At 37.0% G+C, this 20932-nt stretch overlaps 1 protein-coding gene across 1 annotated transcript in view; it reads right to left on the bottom strand.

Moving 5' to 3' along the window:
• The window catches only part of ASXL3 (ASXL transcriptional regulator 3), a 182719-nt gene extending 181024 nt beyond the window's left edge, over window positions 1-1695 (bottom strand). Inside the window, exon 1 of the mRNA XM_036245408.1 lies at window positions 1258-1695. Within this exon, the coding sequence (XP_036101301.1) occupies window positions 1258-1311 (54 nt within the window). The 5' untranslated portion in view covers window positions 1312-1695. The remainder of the gene's footprint in view (window positions 1-1257) is intronic.
• Between the last annotated feature and the right edge of the window lie 19237 nt (window positions 1696-20932).

The following is a 20932-nucleotide window of genomic DNA, read 5'->3' as shown; positions in this document are numbered from 1 at the left end:
TCTCCTTGAGCATGATGTCGTTATTCAAAACCATAAAAAAAATTTTAAAAAAGACCACAGTTATAGTGAAACAACCTTTACAAAGCCAACCCATAACATGTCCTGGGGTATTTCCCCTCCACACCCTGCTGCATGCAGTCTGTTTTCTTTTGGCCAATTTATAACAGATAGTAAGTTGGTGAATAAATATTTAATTTATGCAGCCGAAACCCTGAAAGGCTGAGCTTCAAATGTAATGTCTTGCATTCCCATGAGACACACTGTACAGAAATATCCTTTTCAAAAAATCCATTTACAGCTGTCCTTTAAAAGAAGAAGAAAAAAGAAAAACCCACATATACACATGCATCAAACCAAAGACGCCGACGCCCCTCTGCCAACCAGCATTTCTATAGAGACATTCTTTCGATGATTAAAACGTAAGCTCCGAAAGGTTAAAGAAAAGGAAAAGCAGCCAAGTAACACCGCCCAGGAAGCCAGCAGTAAAACACACCTAGCTGTACACTCTTAATAACCTCCCACTACAAATGACACCGACCCAACTTAACCAAACACACACACACACACACACACCGACACACACTCACAAATTGCACACACGTGCACAGAATGTACACACAAACATCGAGCACAGCACAATACCTACAACACAAACGAACTTGATCAACACAAAACATGCACGTATCAGTGTGCATACATAATACACACGACACGGCACACAGACACGCAACGACCTAGCCCACATGCACACGCCCCACAAGTCCGTGTCGGACACACACCGTGCATGCACGTGTAAAATGTATGAACTCACAAACGCCGAACATACACACAGACCGTGCACAGAGTTATTGATGAAATTCCGGGGGGTGGAGGGGCTGGGAGGGAGTGGTAATTGCCACACAAAGGTCTCCGGAACGGCAGAGAGGGAAGTCGAGCGGGGCCGAGCGCTCGGAAATTCACCCGTGGAGAAGGCACAGCCGAGCCCCGACGGCGAAGTACCGGGAGAAGTGTCCCGGGCAGTCCCGGGCGCAGCGGGCGCGGGGCTCCCCGAGATAATCGCAGCGCCCGTCCGCGCGCGCACGCATACACACGGGGGCCCCTGGGCGAGCCCACTCCCGCAGAATAACAAAGAGCAGGAGCCGGGCGAGCGGGCGGCGGCTCGGGCTGGAAGTGGCCGTCTCTGCTGCCGCGGGCCGGCGCGGGGCGAGCGGCGGGGCCGGCGGGACGCGCGGGCGGCGGGCGGGGGGCGGTACGTACCAGGCGGGCAGCCTCGGCCCAGGTGCGGTCCTTCTTCTTCCTCTTGTCTTTCATGTTTGCATCTCATTGATGGTTCTGATGATGACGTGGGGGATTCCACGGGGTGCTCAGGGTTCGGGCGCGGAGACAATGACCCAGTGACCCGGTGACCCGCACTCGCTCCGCGGGGGGAGGCGCGCGGGCGGCGGCGGCGGCGGCGGCGGGTGGGAGGGATGGAGTGAGGGGGTGGGGTGGGGTGGGTGGGGGCGCGCGGGCGGCGGCGGCGGCGCGCGGCGGGCGGGCCGGGGGCGGGAGCGGCGGCGGCGGGGCCGTGGACAGGGGCGGGGGCGACGCCGGCCGGGCTCGCTCGTGCGGGGCTCGCGCTGCGCCGCCGCCGCGGCCGCCGCGGTGACAGCTCCGGGGATGCTCCGCACGGCTCGGCTCACAACAATACACTCTGACGTCACGGGGAATGGCGACGCGGCCGCACACTCGCCGCGCTCACACTCGCCGCGCTCACACTCGCCCTCTCGTGCGCGCACACACCCGCGCACACTCGCCGCGCGCCCCCCACTCCAGCCACGCCCTGAAACCCTCGCGAGACCCCACTCCCTCCAACCCAGCCCCCCAAATCTTCGGGGCGCTGCCCGCTGGACGCAGGCCGGGTGCCCCAGCCCCGCTAGGGCCGAAAACCGCGGGCGCGGTGGCCTTTGGAACTTGCGAACGAGTCCGCTCCGCAACTCGATGCCTCTGTCCTGTGCGCTCACACTCACACACTCACGCTCTGTCTCGCACACACATTCCGTACTACTCCCCTCTGCTGGACTCCTTTAACTCTTTTCTGCTTGGCTGGGTGGATTCCCAGAGCCTTGTTGAAAGGGTACAAAACCAGCCTCTTCTCATAAGGAACTAATAATATTGAACGTGCAACTTGACACAACGTTGAGCCACCTACATCATCTTAAACAATGCAAGACCAACGAGCTGTGGCGGTGGATCAATGCCATGCCGTGCTTTAGCACTAGTTATTTTTAAATTGCGTACAGTGATCATTATGTAGTGTAAAACATGCTGCATATGTAAACAACTGCACAGCTAACTCTTATTTTTAAAATTATTTATAATTGCCAGGGTGGGATGCACGAAGAGTTGGATTATTAGCCTTGTTAGCGAAGTACAAAAAAAATAAAATCCTGTAAAGACTTGAAAGTTTATTGTAACCTTTCCAGCTTAGATCGCTGGTGAATTGTGCAGGTCAATAAAGTTATTGTTAAGCAAAGAAAGAAATGGCTCTATGACCCACACAGTAATTATGTGTGTATTTATCTTGAGTATCTAAAAAACAAAAGGGCACTCATACTGGATTATTTATGTAAGGTTATTTCCTGAATATAAAAATAATGGTATGTAAATAGTACCTTGTGTTTTTTTTAATATACATTATCTCATCTGATCCTCAAAATATCACAATTAAATATATTTTTTCACTCTAGTGCCCAGATGAGGAAATGAAGCTTAAAACATTACATTGTATCCAAGGTCTCTTGCTAAATCAGTGTTAAGAAACAAACCCAATCTTTTGATCCTAATCCCATGTTCTTTCTATTATTCTAAAAGGCAATGCCTACAAATAAATATCCCTAACTAGAAGTGAACATCTACCGCTAATGAAAAGTAAGGTGATTCCTTTGACAACACTGTCAAATGACTAAAATAATAAAAATGTTTATCAAAATTTAAGCAGTGGCAGTTCATAATCATAAAGAGTTGATTGTAAATTATTTAAAAATATTTGCATTATTAATTCACTAGAATAAGGGAAATCTATACATCCGTTTAAGAAAATATCAAAAGATTATCTCCACTTTCCTTTTTTTTTTTTTTTTAAATGGATTTGGAGAACATGCTGAAGTTATCCCTAGGGGAAAAATTTACCCATGCAATTTGCATAACTCTATCCAGGTGTATTATATTTTTACTTTACATTTCAAATATATTAAACTTGAATCACGTTCACATCTGCTTTTATTTTCAAGAATCCTCTTTATGGCTAAAGTAATGGAAATATGTTCAAGGTATTCTCATTCTGATGTTTTCTCCTCTATTCAGAAATAGCTTTTTTAAGCAATCAGACCATAACATATAATTTTTTATTTTTTGTGAAATAGTGCTTAATAAGAAGTTTTGAAGCCAGCTAAAGGAAAACATACATATTTAGTTGCTTTGCCGTAATTTCTTATTCTTTAATAACCAGTCGGGTTATTAAAGAAGAGAAAATGTATCATCCCACTTACGCAAATGTAAATACATTGTGGATTTTTTTATTGAAACAAAAAGAAATTGTTATACACTCATTCTTTGAGACAGTGAGCCAAGTATAATAGTCAATATTATGAACTGACTGGTAGAATCTACTCTATTTTGGGCTATTTGAGTATAGTCCCTAGCAGGTAAGTTTGGTTAAAGACTTGGTGAATATTCTGTGCCAACATAACATATTTCACAGAGCGCCAGAACAGAAATGGGCCACCATTCCAGAGAAGCTGCTGCTGTTGGATCTTTTTCTTCTATGTGCATTTATCTACATTCAGCCATGCTTTCCATTATGACACACTCGATCTCAATAAATGTGTGTGGCAGGAGGAGGGAATATGTGACTCAATTACGGATCTTTTATAATTTAGTAAATTACATGAATATCTTTTTTCATGAATATCTCTTCTAAAAGGAGGTAGAAAGTGAAGAATGTCACAAGAAATATACAAGTCAAATTATGTGAAAATTAATAAGAGAAGTAACTCTCTGCTGGGTATATTAAAAAGAAGGCTTTAAGAAAGAGATGTCCTTTGAAGTAGAATTTGAAAGATGGTAGGATTTGAACATTTGAATTTGTAGGGATGGAAAGAAGTTTTTCCAATATAAGTCCAGCGAAAGGACAATTTAGGAATAGGAAAATATTCAAATGGATAGGTGAAACCTACCCAATGCTGCTGGCATTCGTTTAAATTTCATATAAGATCACATGTATTTCAAGAATCTTCCTTTAAATGAGGAGAGAGAAATAAGTCAAGGAGCACATGTTTCCGTTCAAACTGCCCTACACTTCCTTTCTTTGAGATCCCCATTCCAACTACACAGCAGTGGGGGTAGCTTCAGAACTCAGTTGACATGTAACAAAGAGCACCTTCTCTGAATTGCCCTGCTTTCTTTCTTCCATTCCTGCTTTTAGGTTTGGGATTCAACAATTCCCAGCTCCTTTTGTGCATGTCTCCTTTCATCAATTCCAGCAGATCTTTTCATTTCCTGGAATGTTGTTTTGTTGTAGATTACAAGATGTTTAACAATTGATAAACACTCGATACAGAACAAACCCAAACAGTAATAAATGTCAATTTATATAAGACAAAATAGAGGTGATGGTGTACTGGAAAAGGGTTAATATTCAGAGGAGACTCCAATACTAAGAAAAGAGAGACTTAAGAATTTGGGGGCAGAAGTTGTGTCATGGCTGGTCTGTCAGAAAATGTAATCGAAGTGTTGACCAAATATGGGAAAGTTTAAGCAGGAATAAGGGCCTGGGATTGCTTTTATTGCTACCCCACACACCCATTGCATGTGGAAGTCTGGAATGAATGGAAATCTCTTTCACCCCTCCCCCATACATGCCTACCAGCAGGCACAACACAGAGCAGAAGGTGGGGTGAGTAGGGAGTAATAAAAGTTGAGGGGAGAGAATGAAGGCAAAGGTTGCAGAGGAGATGGAAGAGGTCTTAGGTGGTCTTCATGATCATGCAACATGAGTTTAACTCTGAAATGGATTTATAATGCATAAACCGAGGATCTCTGAATTCTACAAATAAGAACAGGTAATAATCTTATTTTTCCTGATCAATTAAGAAATTCCATGAAGATGGTCATCTTGTCTCCTTTGTCCAGTACCCAATTAACTAAATTTCCAGCACTTAGCAAATTACTTTTCATTATCTAGGCCACAATAAATATTTACTGAATAAAAAATAAATAACTGGAAATTTAGTAATATGATCCTCTTATTGTAAATACAATAAAAATCCAATCAAGATATATTTCTTCCCTCCCCCCCCCCAATAGCAAATGTTTTGGTTGTTACCCCTCCCCCCCATCTCCTATATTTCATTGAGCAGTTCAGGAATAACACCTAGTGGAGTGAAATAAAGCCAAAGATCAGCATTAACTACGTATAGTCAGATATTACTGAATGAAGCTCCTAATTGCTGATAAATCTTGACCTTGTCTCTCTTATTCTATCCCTATATATCCTATGCAACTCACCTTTCAAATCTCTTAACATGTTCACTTAAAGTCAGTTTACACTATGAATATAAACATTAGCTGCACTTCAGGAACATACAGAAGTGCTTTAATACTATTATCTGAGACTAATTGTATCTAAACTCGTGGCAATTCTTCCACTAGGAAATGAGTGGATTAACTGTGATTACTTTGTTTTTCCCTTGAATTCTATAATAGTTTAATATTTTAAGATGTCAATGTACTATGATTATAGAGATGTATAGGTAGAAAGAAAAAGACTTGTTCATTTTTTCAAAATTTTTTCTGTAGCTGATTTTATTTGCATTGTCAAAGCATACAGCTTTCTTGTTTTAGTTGATTAAAGCTAAATCAACTTTTAAGACTATTCATGTTTCAATACTCTGGTCAACTTGTATTACTATTACATTTCAGGGCACTAATTAAAAGATAAGTTTTTCTCATGTAATAGCCAGACACTTCAGCATCTAAAGCATTCTTAAATCTGGGGAGAAATAGAATCAAGTGGCAAAAATATTTTCCTCTTTCTCATTTTCTTAAACTGCCCCCCCCCCCTTTATCTATGTACTTCCTTTGCGAAATAACAAACACTGCTTCTGAGTAGAGCCCTTCATGCAAGAATTTACCTTTCCCCCCTTTAAACCCTTAATTAGGCATAGAGAACACAGTCTGATTTATGGCCTTGTGTTTAACAGGACTCACACTTAATCCATTACACAAAGAGGGATACACATATTCCCTAACAGCACCACTCATTAAGTTTATACAAAATGAAAAAAAAAAAAAAAAACACTTAGGAAATGTAAATAAAGCTTTGCTTGATACTATCTTCTTATGCATATGTAATGTGATCAGAATATCAACATAGCAGTCTAACAGCTTTTTGCTTATTTTCAAAACTACAAATTAGATTTCTCTAGGTAAACTCTAATTCAATCCCACATTTAGTGGATAAGAAGGAAAATTACATGCTGCTAAATTCATCTTTGTGTGGAAAGAATGTTCTTAGTTCACAAAGGAGAAGACTAGAATTCTGATTATAACTACTGTCTCAGGCTGTGTAATTCAAAGGAATCTTGGCCATGTTACTGATATTCTTCTTGCCTCAGTTGCCATGTTTACCCGTAGGGTAATTTTTATGACTGAGAGCTCCAAAAAAAAGAACTTTAGAGGAATCACTAATAAGTAATTTATTCCAGTTATTTTTCACCTACCTGCTATTTTAAGTTATACAATAAGGTGTACAGAGCATACACTGTAGGTATTAATCTATCCGTGGAATGTCCTCTCCATTCCATGCATAGCACCAAAAGCTCAAAGGAAGATTTAAGGCCATTCGGCAACTTTTACAAGGATGGATTGGAGAGATGGGGAGATAGGGCTCCTTTTGTAACTGAAGAATTCCTATTGCTTTCCTGTTGAGTTTATTGTGGGGGACATGGCTGATCATCTTTGCCAACACACTTCCAGTAACCATGGGGCGACATGATTGACTAGCTAAATAGCAGGAATAACTGGAAGATCTCTTAGGAGCCCATTGTAGCCAAGGAAATGCCATTTGATTGTCTGCTCGTTTATGTGAAGTGAGAAGAGAATTGGTTGTGTGTGTGTGTGTGTGTGTGTGTGTGTGTGTTCAGGAATTGCCATCTCTACTCAGAGACCCACCTAACAGAAAGGAAAGGCAGCAGCACTTTATGTCAGAGAGGAGAACAATGTTCCTGCAGTGTCTGAATTCTGTCCAGGATTTTCATAGCCCCAGTGAGGGGTGGAATGGGAGTGGAGCGAAGCATATTTACTTTTTGTGTGAGAATAGAAAGATCCAGGAAAAGAGTACCTTGCTCACCTACTCCCCATTACTTTCTGCCACTCTATCATCACATTTAGGCAAGGTATCCCCAAGGAAAAGAATCAAAGATAGTTATGACATTTAAATGTCAAAATAATGAATCGTGCATTTTAACAATACCTGGATTGAGTTACTGGTAAGAATTTTGATCAATGCGAATTTCTCAGTAGAAAATTCTTTTCTCTGGAGACTTTCCCCTTTTTAGACCAAGAGGTGATTAATTTTGTAGTAGATCCAAAATATCTAGATCTCAATTCTGCCTAACCTATAATTATTTATTTAATTTTCTATTCATAAAACGAATCCCTTCTTTCCCTCTATTTGTGGGCTTATTGCTGAGTTGTTTACCTAAGTAAGAAATATTTTGCTTTGGTAAAAAAATTTTAAGTTCTTTTTTAAATTTCTATTTTTTTTTTCTTAATCTGTTTCCATTGATTTTCAGATACAGTGGGCTAGAGGGAGGGAGAAAAAAGAGAGAGAGAGAAACATCAATGTGAGAGAGACACATCAGTTGGTTGCCTCCTACACGACCCCAACCAGGGCCAGGGATCAAATCACAATCGAGGTACGTACCCTCAACTATTTGGTCCTCGGGCTAAGGCTCTAACCACTGAGCAAAACCGGCCAGGGCTCCATTCCTTTTTTTTAATTGCAGTATAATTAACAACAAATAAAATGCAAGGTCTCAAATGTTATGTTCAACAACTTTTGATTATTGTACACACCCCAGTAATATTTGCAGAACATTTTCGTCACCCCCAGAATGTTTCTTATGCTATTTCCAATCATTCCCCACCCCTCACAGAAATATCTGTTTTCAGACTTTAATCATGATAGATGAGTTTGGCTTGTTAATAGACTGTTTATATTTTTCCCTGCCTGTAGAGTGTCTATTCATTTTTGTAATGGTGTCTGGTGTATCAAATGAGGTCCAATTTATACATTTTTTTCTTATGAATAGGGTTTTTGAGAATTGTACAAGAAATCATTACCTACTTTAAATTTAAGAAGATAGTCTCCTATCTTTTATTCCCGAGTTTTAATATTTTTTATGCTTTTGGAAAGAATATTTTATTTTATTTTTGGATTATTTGGTGATGATAAATACAAATAAAATTGGTTTTAGAATGTTGAGCCTGTATATTCTGACCTTGCTGAATTTTCTTATTGATGTTATTATGGTTTCAACTAGAGTTTCTGTCTATAATTATGCTGTTTACAAGTAATAGAAGTTTTACTTCTTTTCTGATGTAATGCATTTTAGATTTTTCTTGCTTTATTGCACTGGCTAGAACTTCTAAAAAATTCTGAATATAAGTGTGAAAACATTGACTGTGTTCCTCAACTTTAGAGTAAAGAGATTCATGTTTCACTTAGGTATCATGTTAGCTGAATGATTTTTATAGATGGCCTTTATCTGATTGAAGGAATTTCTCTTCTTTTCCTAGAAGGCTAACATTTTCTCCCTTCCCCCTCTATGGGTGAGTTTTAAATTTTATCAAACACTTTTCTGCATCTATTGAGATAATTATAAAGTTTTTTCCATTATTTTGTTAATATTGTGTTTTACATTGATTGATTTTCTAATGTTAAACTAAGTTTGTATTTCTATAGTAAATCCCACTTGATCATTTTAATTATACTCTGATATATTGCTGACTTCATTTTACTAGTATTTTCTATGATTTTGTCTTTATGCTCATGAGGAATATTGTCTTTAATTTTATTTTTATTTTACTATTTTTGAGATATCGTAATACCACGGTATTGATGAGTTCATAACATGACTTGGAACGTTTCTCCCCCCTTTTTATGCCAAAATACTGAAAGAACTGTTACTGAAGTAGTATTAAAAGTTTAGTGCAGCCCTGGCCGGTTTGGCTCAGGGGTTAGAATGTCGGCCTATGGTCCAGAGAGACCCCGGTTTGGTTCCCGCTAAGGGCGCGTATCTCGGTTGCAGTTTGTCCTTGGCTCTGGTTAGGTCGTGCGGGTGGCAACCACTCAATGTGTCCCTTTCACGTTGATGTTTCTCTCTCTCTCTCTCTCTCCCTCCTACTCTATCTGAACAAAAATTGGAAAAATGTCCTCAGGTGAGGATAAAAAAAAATGTTTAGTGCAATTTATTGCTGAAACCCTCTAGAAATTGAGCTATAATTATGTGTGTGTTATGTTCAACAACTTTTGATTATCATACACACTATATATATATACATATATACACACATATATGTATAGTTGTTGTTGATCCTCACTCTATGGTATTTTTCCATTGATTTTCAGATAGAGTGGGAGGGAGGGAGAGAGAGAGAAACATCAATGTGAGAGAGACACATTGACCGGTTGCCTTCTGCACAACCCTGACCAATGCCTGGGATCATTCCAGGTTCATGCCCTTGACCAAGAATCGAACCCGCCGGTCCTTGGACTGATACTCTCACCACTGAGCCAAACTGACCAGGGCAGTTCGTAAATATTTTTTACAGCAAATCCAATTTCTGTAATGTATTAAAAGCTACTTATTAATTCACTGTACTGTTTCTCTGAATTCTATTTCATTAAAGTTTTATCTATTTTATTGAGGTATAATTTACATACTACAAATTTACCCAATGTCTTTATTTTTGTAAATGTATATAGTTGTGCAACAATCACCTTATTCTAATTTTAGAAATCTTTGATCAGCCCCCCAAATGTGCCCTCATACCCATTTGAAGTGAAAAACCACTACAGCCTCCAGGTCATGGCATCACACACAATAGGTAGTCTTTTATGTCTAGCTTCTTTTGCTTAGGACAGTTTTTTTTATAGTTTCCCATTTTGTTGCATGTATCAGTAGTTTGTTTCTTTTTATTTCTGTATTTAATTCCATGGTATGGATATACAATTTGTTTATCCATTCACCAGTTACAGGACATCTGGAATGTTTCTAGTTTTTGACTATTATAAATTATACTGCTGTGAATATTTGTACACAAATCTTTGTGTGGGCATATGTTTTCATTTTTAGAAATACCTATAAGTGAAATTATTGTATCTTATAAGAATATGTTTACATTTTCATATTGAATATCTTATTTTAAATATATGTTTATATATATATTCTAAATATGTTTTTCTTTATTTTATTTCTTTTTTCTTTTTTCGTTTTTCATATGTTCTTTGCCCTGGCTGGTTTGGCTCAGTGGTTGGAGCATAGGCCCATGGATCCAAGAGTCACGAGTGCATTCCAATCAAGAGCATGTACCTGGGTTGCAGTTCCATCCTGGCCCTGGTCGGGGTCAGGCTAGAGGTGACCAATCGGTGTGTCTCTCTCACATCGGTCTCTCTCTCTCTCTCTTTCTCTCTCTCTCTCTCTCTGAAAATGAATAGAGAAATATCTATCCTCAGTATCCTCAGGTGAGAATTTAAAAATAAATAAATAAAAATAAAATATGTGTTTTATTGATTTTTAGGGAGAGAGGAATAGAAACATCGATTGGAGAGCTACGTCAGTTTGCTGCCTCCTGCACACCCCCTACTGGGGATTGGGCGGCAACCCAGATATGTACCCTGAACAAAATCAAACCAGTGACCTTTGGGTGCATGGGATGATGCACAACCAACTGAGCCACACTGGCCAGGGCTATGTTTACATTTTTAAAAAACTGCCAAACTTGTGTCCAAAGTGGCACTATATTCTTTGGTGAAATGTGTGTTGTAATATTTTACCTATTTTTTTATTGTGTCACTTATCTTCTTATCGAGTTTTAAGGGTTCTTCATATAATCTTCTTATAAGTCCTTTATCAGGACTCATGACTCTTGGGTCCATGGGCCTACGCTCCAACCACTGAGCCAAACCAGCCAGGGCAAAGAACATATTAAAAAAAGAAAAGAAAAAAATAAATAAAATAAGGAAAAACATATTTAGAATTTATATATTCTTCATCAGATATATGAGTTATAGATATTTTCTCCCAGTCTATCACTTATTTACTTAATGTTATCTTTTGAAGAGCAAAAGATTTCAATTTTTATAAAACCCAAATAATAATATATTTTTCTGTTATGTAGTATCCTTATGGTGTCATAGCTAAGAAATCTTTGCCTAACCTAATGTCAAAAACATATTTCTTACATTTTCTCCTAGAAACTCTTCAGCTTCACCTTGTAAATATTTTTATATGGTCAACTTTGAGTTATGGTGTGAATTTTGTATACTGTGTGAGGTAAAGGTATTGGTTTATTACTTTTGGCATATGAATATCCAATTGTTCCAGCACCATTTGTTGAAAAGAATATCCTTTCTTCCATTGGAATGTCTTGGTAAATTTGTTGATAATCAATTGACCATAATTATATAGGTATTTTTCTGGATTGTCTACTAGACTGCATTTAAATATGCATATGCTTACACTAATAGCATCATTATAAATTTTGAAATCAGGTAGTATAAAGTCTCCAATTTTGTTTTCATTTTTTGAAGTTGTTTCAACTACTCAAGGTTCTTCAACTTGCACATAATTGTTAGAATCAGCTTATCAATTCTGTTACAAAAGGAGGAGGCTGCTATTATGCAATCCACTGCATTCACACTTGCATTATTTTTTATGAGAAATCTGAAGTAGTGCTCATATTTGTTCATCTTATTCATAGGAGTGTTTTTTTTTTCCCCTCTGGCTACTTAAAATTTTTTTTAAATTTCTTAGTGGTTTTAAGTGATTTTATTATCGAGTTCCTAGGTGTACATTGCTTCTTATTTCTTGTTTGTGGGGCTTCTTGCCTCTAAATTTACAGTTTTCACCAAATTTGGAAATATTTCAGTCATTGTGTCTCCAAATGGCCTTTCTGTTCAGTATTTAACCTTCACCATCCTCCCTACTAACTGGACATTTCTAAGAAAGGAATGATGTCTTTATTGCCAGCATTATATACCATCATTATCTCAGGGCTTAGTATATATTGGCTAACCAATATCTGAATGAACTAATGCATGAATTTCCAAACAATGATAGTATTTGTTCTACTTATTTTGGTTAAGCAGTGTGTCTACATTGCTAGAAATAATTAAGCAATTATATACCACCAGCCTGGATTAATATAATTCTCAGGCTTGCTTAATTAAGCCCAACCATCTCAGAGCAGGACACTCTTATATGCCTTATCCATTTTTACTTGTATTTTGTTTCACTGCCCAGCCTGCATTTGAAAGGAGTAGAAAAAATAAAACAAAAAAAGTGAGAAAGGAGTAGAAGGAGGAGGGGACCAGTGTCACCCCAGTAAATTCAATTTAAAAAGTCAACTCTCCTTTTTAACCCCTTAAGAAGCAGCATGGAATTTTCTGATCATCACACCTTCAAGACTGCACTTAGAGAATTTTTATTAACTTATTTTTATGTCAAATATTAGCCCATGTTAAGGATAATACATATCTGGAAAAGGGTGGTTCTTGGGATTATGCCAATTGTAACAGAAGCCAACATTTATTGGGTACTTATTATGCCACAGGGGCTATTATAAGGATTTGTCCTGTTATTTGCAAGAGTATTATAAGTTATATATGATTATTATACTCTTTTACAGATAAGGGAACTAAGTTTCAGAGAGATTAAGTAAATTGCAAAAGTTTGTACTACTTGCATGTGACTGAGCTGAGATAAAACTTTAAGCAATCTAGTCAAAATGTCTTACTTTTACCTCTTCCAACTAGCATGCCTCAGTACCAGAGTGCACATTTTTCTAGTTTAAAAAAAAATTCCCTTTTTGTTAAAAGAAAAAGTAAAGCTACATTTATAACTTTATGATATCTAGGATTCTGCTGAAATACATATGCCACAAAGAAATATACTGAATCCACTAAATTATGGACATAATTTATCCACATATATTTTCAAAGAAGCACATGCCTCCCTGTTTTCTTCATGTTTATGTGTGCGTATGTGTGTGTGTGTGTGTGTGTGTGTGTTCTCTTAAAAAAACATAACCAACACGTGCTTAATTTTTTTAGGGCTTTTGAGACATGATTGTTTAAATAAACATTGTATTTTATAACAAATTTCTATTTTTACTTATTTTTTTTACTAAAATTATTGGGGTAACATTGGTTAATCAGATTATATAGATTTGAAGTGTACATTTCTTTTTTTGGTACGTGCCCCTAGCAGGAACCGAACCCAGGACTCTCTGCTCTGCACACTCCAACTGCTGAGCCAAACCGGCCAGAGCTCAAGTGTACATTTCTATGATACATGATCTGTATGTTGCATTGTGTGCTCATCACCCAAAGTCCAATCAATTTCTGTCATCACATATTTGGATTCCTTTACCATTTACTATTCCCCCACCCCCTTCCCTCTGGTAAACACCATACTGTTGTCTGTGTCTATGATTTTCAGTTATTTTTTTTGTTTGTTTTGTTTTGTTTTATCCTCACCCGAGGACACTTTTCCATTTTTTGTTCAGATAGAGTGGGAGGGAGGGAGAGGAAGAGAGAGAGAGAGAAACATCGACATGAAAGGGACACATCGAGTGGCCACCACCCACACGACCAACCAGGGCCGGGGACAAACTGCAAAGGAGGTACGCGCCCTCAGCGGGAACCAAACCCAGGTCTCTCTGGACCTCAGGCTGACGCTCTAACCGCTGAGCCAAACCAGCCAGGGCCAGTTTCAGTTTTATATCCCATATATGAGTGAAATCATATGATTGTTAGATGTTTTTTACTGTCTTATTTCACTTAGCATAATATTCTCAAGATTTTTAGAAAAACTACAAAGCTATACAGAGAGTTATTTCCCCCTCTACCCTATGCCCAATTTCCCAACTTATTAATATCTTACATTATTATGGTACATGTGTCAACTATTGATGAATTAATATTGATACATTGTTATTAACGAAAGTCCATACTTAATTATCTTTTGATGACTTTTACCTCATGTCCTTTTTCTTTTCCAGAATCTCAGCCAGGTTTCCACATTGCATTTAATTGCCATGTCTATTTAAGCTCCTCTTGGCTGCCCCAATTTCTCAGACTTTTCTTGTGTTTAATGACCTCAAGGGTTTTGAGGAGTATTGGACAGCTATTTTGAAGACTGTCCCTCGGTTGGGATTTGTATGATGTTTTTCTGATGATTGGGTTGGGATTATGTGTTTTGGGGAAGAAGACCGTAGAGGTAAACTGTCATTTTCATCTCATTGCATCAAGAGTACATACTATCAACATGATTTATAAATATTGATGTTGGCCTTGATCACCTGTCTGAGACCGTGTGTGTCAGATTTCTCCACTGAAGAGTTCCTCTCCCCCTCCTTTCCACATTGTACTTTGGGGAGGTTGTTACTATGGCAGCACACACTTCAGGAGAGGTGGGCATACATTTTTTGGATTCTTTTGCATGAGAGATTTGTTTATTCTCCACATTTTATTTATTTAATAATTACTATTACCACTATGGAGTCTTAGCTATTTTATTCTTTGGGTTATAAACCAGTACAGTTTTATTTATTTTGGTGCTCAAATTGGCCATTGGAAGCTCTTTCAGGCGGCCCCTTTGGGCTTTTTTTTAATCCTCACCCAAGGACATTTTTCCATTTTTTGTTCAGGAGTGGGAGGGGGAGAGAGAGAGAAAAAAACATCGACGTGAAAGGGATACATCGAGTGGTTGCCACCAGGGCCGGAGACAAACTGCAATCGAGGTACGTGCCCCTAGTGGGAACCGAACCCGGGTCTCTCTGGACCGCAGGTGGACGCTCTAACCTCTGAGCCAAGCCTGCCAGGGCCCTATGTGCTTTTGATACACCTCCATCATTGTATTTGTTGCTTTTGTTGTTATTTTTTATCACATCCTTACCATCTCTAACTACAAGATGTTCCATGTCTTCATCCTAAAATTAGTCATTTCTCCAAGAATCCCTGGTTCTTTTATTGAAAAAGGGGTATTAAAAAACAAAATCTGAGTGGTAGGCATGCTTGTTATTCCTGAGATGTTCTTTCTAGCCTTTCTAAGCTGACAGAGCAAAGAAATATATGCATGAATACTAACATATATACGTATATATGATACATATACAAATAAATATATATTTCTAAGTGTAACCATCTGTATCTATATTAAACTGAACAGGAGTTCATACAATTAGTCTTCACTAATTCATTACCACATGAAACATTCTAGGCTCCTCTCCTTGCTTATTGATAACCTTCCACTAAAACAGTGAGAACCATTGTGGGCCATCTATTTATTTAATTGTTCAATTCCAGTATACATGCAAAGCTTGTTAGAATTGTTAACCAGTCTCTCGTGGGGGGAAATATTTTGAGTATAGTATAGTCCATACATAGTTATTTTTGCCCTTGCTTTTACAAACTCCACTCATCTCCAAAGTTACTTCAGTTATTAATGTTTTTCTCCACCCCTTTAATAACATTTCCATACACTTGTAATAAAGTCAGAATATTTTGTCATATTCAGCATCCACTTTGTCACGTAGCCACCATTACAGTATCACACTGAATAGTTTCACTTTAAAAGAATCTCTTGTGCCTCCTGTATTCAAACGTTCCGTCCATCCCCTGAACCCTTGACAAACACTGATAAGTTCACTGACTATAGTTTTGCTTCTAGAATATTATGTAATGGGACTCATACAGTATATAACCTATTTAGACTGGTTTCTTTCACTTAGCAATATGCATTTAAGTTTGATCCTTAACTCTAATTGGCTTGATAACACATTTTTTATTGCTAAGTAATATTCTATTATACAGATATATCACAGTATGTTTATTTAATCATCAATTGAAGGGCATCTTGGTTGCTGCTATTTTGGGATAACTATTAATAATGCTGCTTTAAACACTTGTTTTTTTGTGTGTGTGTACATAAGTTTTCAACACATTTGGGTAAATACCTAAGTGTAATTGATGGATCATACAATAAGACTATATTACTTCACTTTGTGAGAAACTACCAAACTGTCTTCCAAAGTGGCTATGCAATTTTACATTCCCTCTAGCAATGGATGAGAGTTCCTCATTGCTCTGCATTCTCACCGTTGCTAGTTGTTCTAGATTTTAGGCATTCTAATAGGTGTGTAGTGATATCTCATTGTTTAGTATTTTTCTAATGACAAATTATTTTGAACATTTTTTCAAATGCTTATTCACTACTTGAATACTTTCTTTGATGCATAGTCTGCATATCTTTTGCTCAATTTTTTTGCTGTTGAATTTTAAGAGCTCTTTGTATATTTTGGACTCAAGTCCTTTATCAGATATAATTTTGAAGACATTTTTTTCTCCAGTCTGTGGCTAGTGTTTTCATTCTTTTAATAGTCTTTCTTAAAAGCACAAATTTTAGATATGTTATTAAGTCAAATTCACTAATTTTTTTCTTTAGGAACTGTGGTATTTTTTGTTTTGTTTTGTTTGTTTTTTGGTTTGTGTGTGTGTGTGTTGTAACTAAAAATGCACCACTAAATCCAAAGTCACGTAGATTTTCCATTATGTGTGGTGTTTTTTTTTTTTTTTCCTGAACTATTGCATTTTGCCTTTGATCTATGATCCATTTTGATTTTTTTTTTTTTAGAGAGAGAGGAAGGGAGGGAGAGATAAAAACATTGATGTGAGAGAGAAACATCAACGGGCTGACTCCTGCATGCCTTCTATTAGGGATGGAGCCTACAACCCAGGCATGTGCCCTGACTGGGAATCTAACTGGGACCTCTCAGGTCATGGACGACGCTCAATCCAGTGAGTCACACCAGCCAGGCTAATGATCCATTTTGAATTAATTTTTGTGAAAGGTGTAAGGTCTGTGTCTAGGTTCATTATTTTATATATGGATAACCAATTGTTCCAGCATTATTTCTTGAAAAGACTATCCTTTCTCATTGAAATATTTTGAAATTTTGTCAAAGATCATTTGAGGCACAATTATTTAATAAGTGTACGTAGTTAACTCGGTTGTTTAAAGATGGTGCTATTGAGGTCAGTATTGAAATTAAATCTTAATCAAGCAATTTGGATTCATAGGAACAAAATGTTTTGGACACATGTTCCTCTGTGCACTGGCAGTTCGCCAGTCTTCTAACTCTGCCTACTGATTTGCAGATGTACATACTTGTCCATAAAGAGATAAAATACTCCAAATAGCTTACTCAGTTAAAATCCAGCGCCAAAAAACATATATTGTGAAAATGATGGGTCTTAATTGCTCTGGTGGTATGAAACAAAACATAAAGTAGCCAGGAGACAGGTAAAAATTAGTAGCCAAATAAATATTCAATACTTTGGAGGTCAGTTGTTCTTTCCCAACCTGTAATAGAATTGCAGTCTACTTTTGTTATTGCAGCTCATCATCCAATCCCTGGAGCTAGAGGGAAGGGTGTCATAATGAGGTAAGGGTAAACAATACACACACACACACACACGCATGTTCTGCTACTGGGAAGTATTATTATCCCAGTACTTTTCAGATCCCAACAGGTATGACTCAGGTTCTTGCTCTAAACTTTGTGGCTAAAGCAACTTATACTAGTGCATCCCCTCCCCCAATGGATGAAATAATTGCAGCAATAAAAAAGTTTAAACCACAAATGCCTAATAGCAAAACAACAGAACCCTATCCACATTCATTTTGCAAGATTAGTCACTTTTATTTAAAAGCAAATAAAATAGCACCAGTTCAAGCTCTGTCTATCCCTATAACTTTATTGTCCAGCTCTAACAATAAAAGAGGTTAAGACGATGTTTATCTCTGAAAGCACTGCATCTCTTCCTTGAATACACAATTAACACAAATGTAATACATTACGCATGACCATAACTGTGAGTTCATAAAATCCACTTTAGAGTCCAAATCAATGTCAACAAATTTCTTTCCTGTGGAATGTGCTCCTTTAGAATTTTGTTGGCTTGTCAGCTGTTTCATTGATATTTTACAACAGAAAGTAAATGTCTTGAAATTCCAAAATCATCACAAACTGCCCCGGCTTCATTCTATTGGTTATTATAATGTCATCAAAATCCTTTGATATATGTATAGAAGTCTCCTTACAGGGAATGGTTTCTATTCTCAGTTAATACATATGCAGAGGGAGAAAACCTGTAAAATTCAATTTTAATGCTGTTGCAGATTTGGAAGGCTGTTTTGGAAAGCTGTGTACATTTTTGTCTTCGGGATTGTTCCCATTGTGAAGAGTATTCATCACCTATTTTTCAGGCAACATCAACCCTCTTGAGTTTTTCATCTTTTTTTTAATCTGGCCTCCTGTTTACAAATTGATAAAGAAAATATTAAAATGGAATGAATATAAATAGCAGATGCAGAATGCATTCTGCCAAGAATACATCATGTCTTCGAACTAGTTTCTACAGGGAAAAAATACTACTTGACATTTCTTAGTGAAGAGCCCACTCCAACTGTAGTTAAAACTAAGGAATATGTATACAGTATATACAGATTGAAATAGGAAATTATGGCAAATATCAGAAAAAAATTTATTTTCAAATAAATGTCTTCATATAACAAAAGCCCAATACTTACTTGTTGAATGGGGAGATATTTAAGAAATATTAATGAAAAATCAATTTTTATACTAGATGCAAGCATAAAGAGCTTTATTTTTGAAACTTTTTACCTTAAAGATGTTTAAACAAAGCTAACAGCTGAACGAATGAACACATATATATTGTCCACTTACATTTAAAAATTCTTGTTTCTTTAGCACTTGCTCTGTTTGTGTGTCTGTATCTTTATGTGTAAATAGCTTTAACTATAAATTTGTGAGTTAGGCCCTGGCCGGTGTGGCTTAGTGGTTAGAGTGTTGGCTCTCTCACCGAAGGGTTATGGGTTTGATTCCTGGTCAAGAGCACATGCCTGGGTTGCAGGTTCTATCCCTGGCCCTGGTCAGGGTCGTGCAGGAGGAAACCAATGTGTCTCTCTCACATGATGTTTCTCTTTCTCTTTCTCTCCCTCCCTTCCTCCCTTCTACTCTCTCTCTAAAATCAATGAAAAAAATATCCTTGGGTGAAGATTCACAACAACAACATTTCGAGTTTATGATGAGGAGCTCTCTTTATCTCCTGTTCATGGGTATATGGAGTCCTAGGGTACAATTAGCCTCAGGGAGGACCTAAAGGGAACCTGCGCAGTCAAGTGTAGTGGTCTTGCAACATATTTTTCAAAGCACACACACCAAAGAATTTAAAAATATAAAACGCCACTACATGTGTTCCTATACTACTGTATACCATATAGTACAGTAGTAAATTTATATGATATCAAACACACAAAAATACAAAATTAAAAGAAAATTCTAAATATTAAATGGAATATTTATTATTTTTCATTTAATGAATTTCTTAATGATACTAAATAATTTTGTTCTTGAAATATCAAATAATCAGTATTAGTTTTCAGTAAGAGCACTATAATGAAAAATTTCTTATTATTTTTAAAAAGCTAGTTTATTTCAAAATTGACTTATTAATTAATAAATTAAATTAGAAATAAAGCTAATTTAGTTCTAAATTAGATTTGCTTTAAGTACTGTTTCTAATGGCTATATAACTGAAAATGATACTTCACAAAGGTACAAAAACTGGTAAAAAAAAGTTTATGGCTGTACTTACTAATTTATGCGCTTTTCCAACTACATTCTCCAATAATAAAAACTTGTTTTTAAAGTTCAGCTAATATATTTCCATGTTTCCAATGCCAATTGATTGCTTTAGCAAACAAATTGGAAGATGCTGGATCGTCATCTAGTGGAAAATTTATTAAACATAAATTCCTGAAATTCTTCATTTTGACTATTAGCAAGTTAGAAAATTCTGTTTCCAAGATTTGTTTTTTTAATTTGACCAAACATGAAAATCTTTTCTTTAGAAATAAAATAGTATCATTTCAGCAACAAAATTCACTTAATAATTGCAACATTCCATCTATTTTCAATGTTCTCTTTTATTCTATGAAATTCTTTTGAAAAAGCAGCCGTTTTCTCAATTGTTAAAATGGGTATTTCTCTCTTAAAGCCATAACCAAGTATATTTATTTTTTATACTTTAATCTCTGTAGATAGCATACTGTTGACAGTCATGTATTATGATATAAAAGTTCTGTAAAATTGGAACAAATATAATTTTGTTAAAAAAATGTGTAACATCTTTAAGCTCAGTGACTTTTAAGTATTTCACAATTGAATAGTCTTCAAAGTCTTGCATGGTACAAAGGTTTCCATGGTCACTACTGATTTCTTTACAAGGTGCTCTACAGATTCTACTATTTAAGATCATATATTCCATCAGTCCGTGACTTCACAGTACACTGAATGACTGGAAACTGAATCGATGATTTAGAGAGCCACTGTAGGAACTTCGTGTTGTATAACCTCTTTCTTTCCCTTCCTTCAACATATCTAATAGTCTCTTCATGACATACAGACTAGTCACTCTATGTATTAAAAATCAGAAAGTGTATATTTTTTCTATTTTCTTTCAGAAAATGTATAAATATAAATAACCTAATAGGCTTATATTAACTTATTTATCAAATAA

This window comes from Molossus molossus, unplaced genomic scaffold (assembly GCF_014108415.1).
Source record: "Molossus molossus isolate mMolMol1 unplaced genomic scaffold, mMolMol1.p scaffold_m16_p_6, whole genome shotgun sequence".
Lineage (NCBI taxonomy): Eukaryota > Metazoa > Chordata > Mammalia > Chiroptera > Molossidae > Molossus > Molossus molossus.
This window is presented reverse-complemented; position numbering and strand designations above follow the sequence as displayed.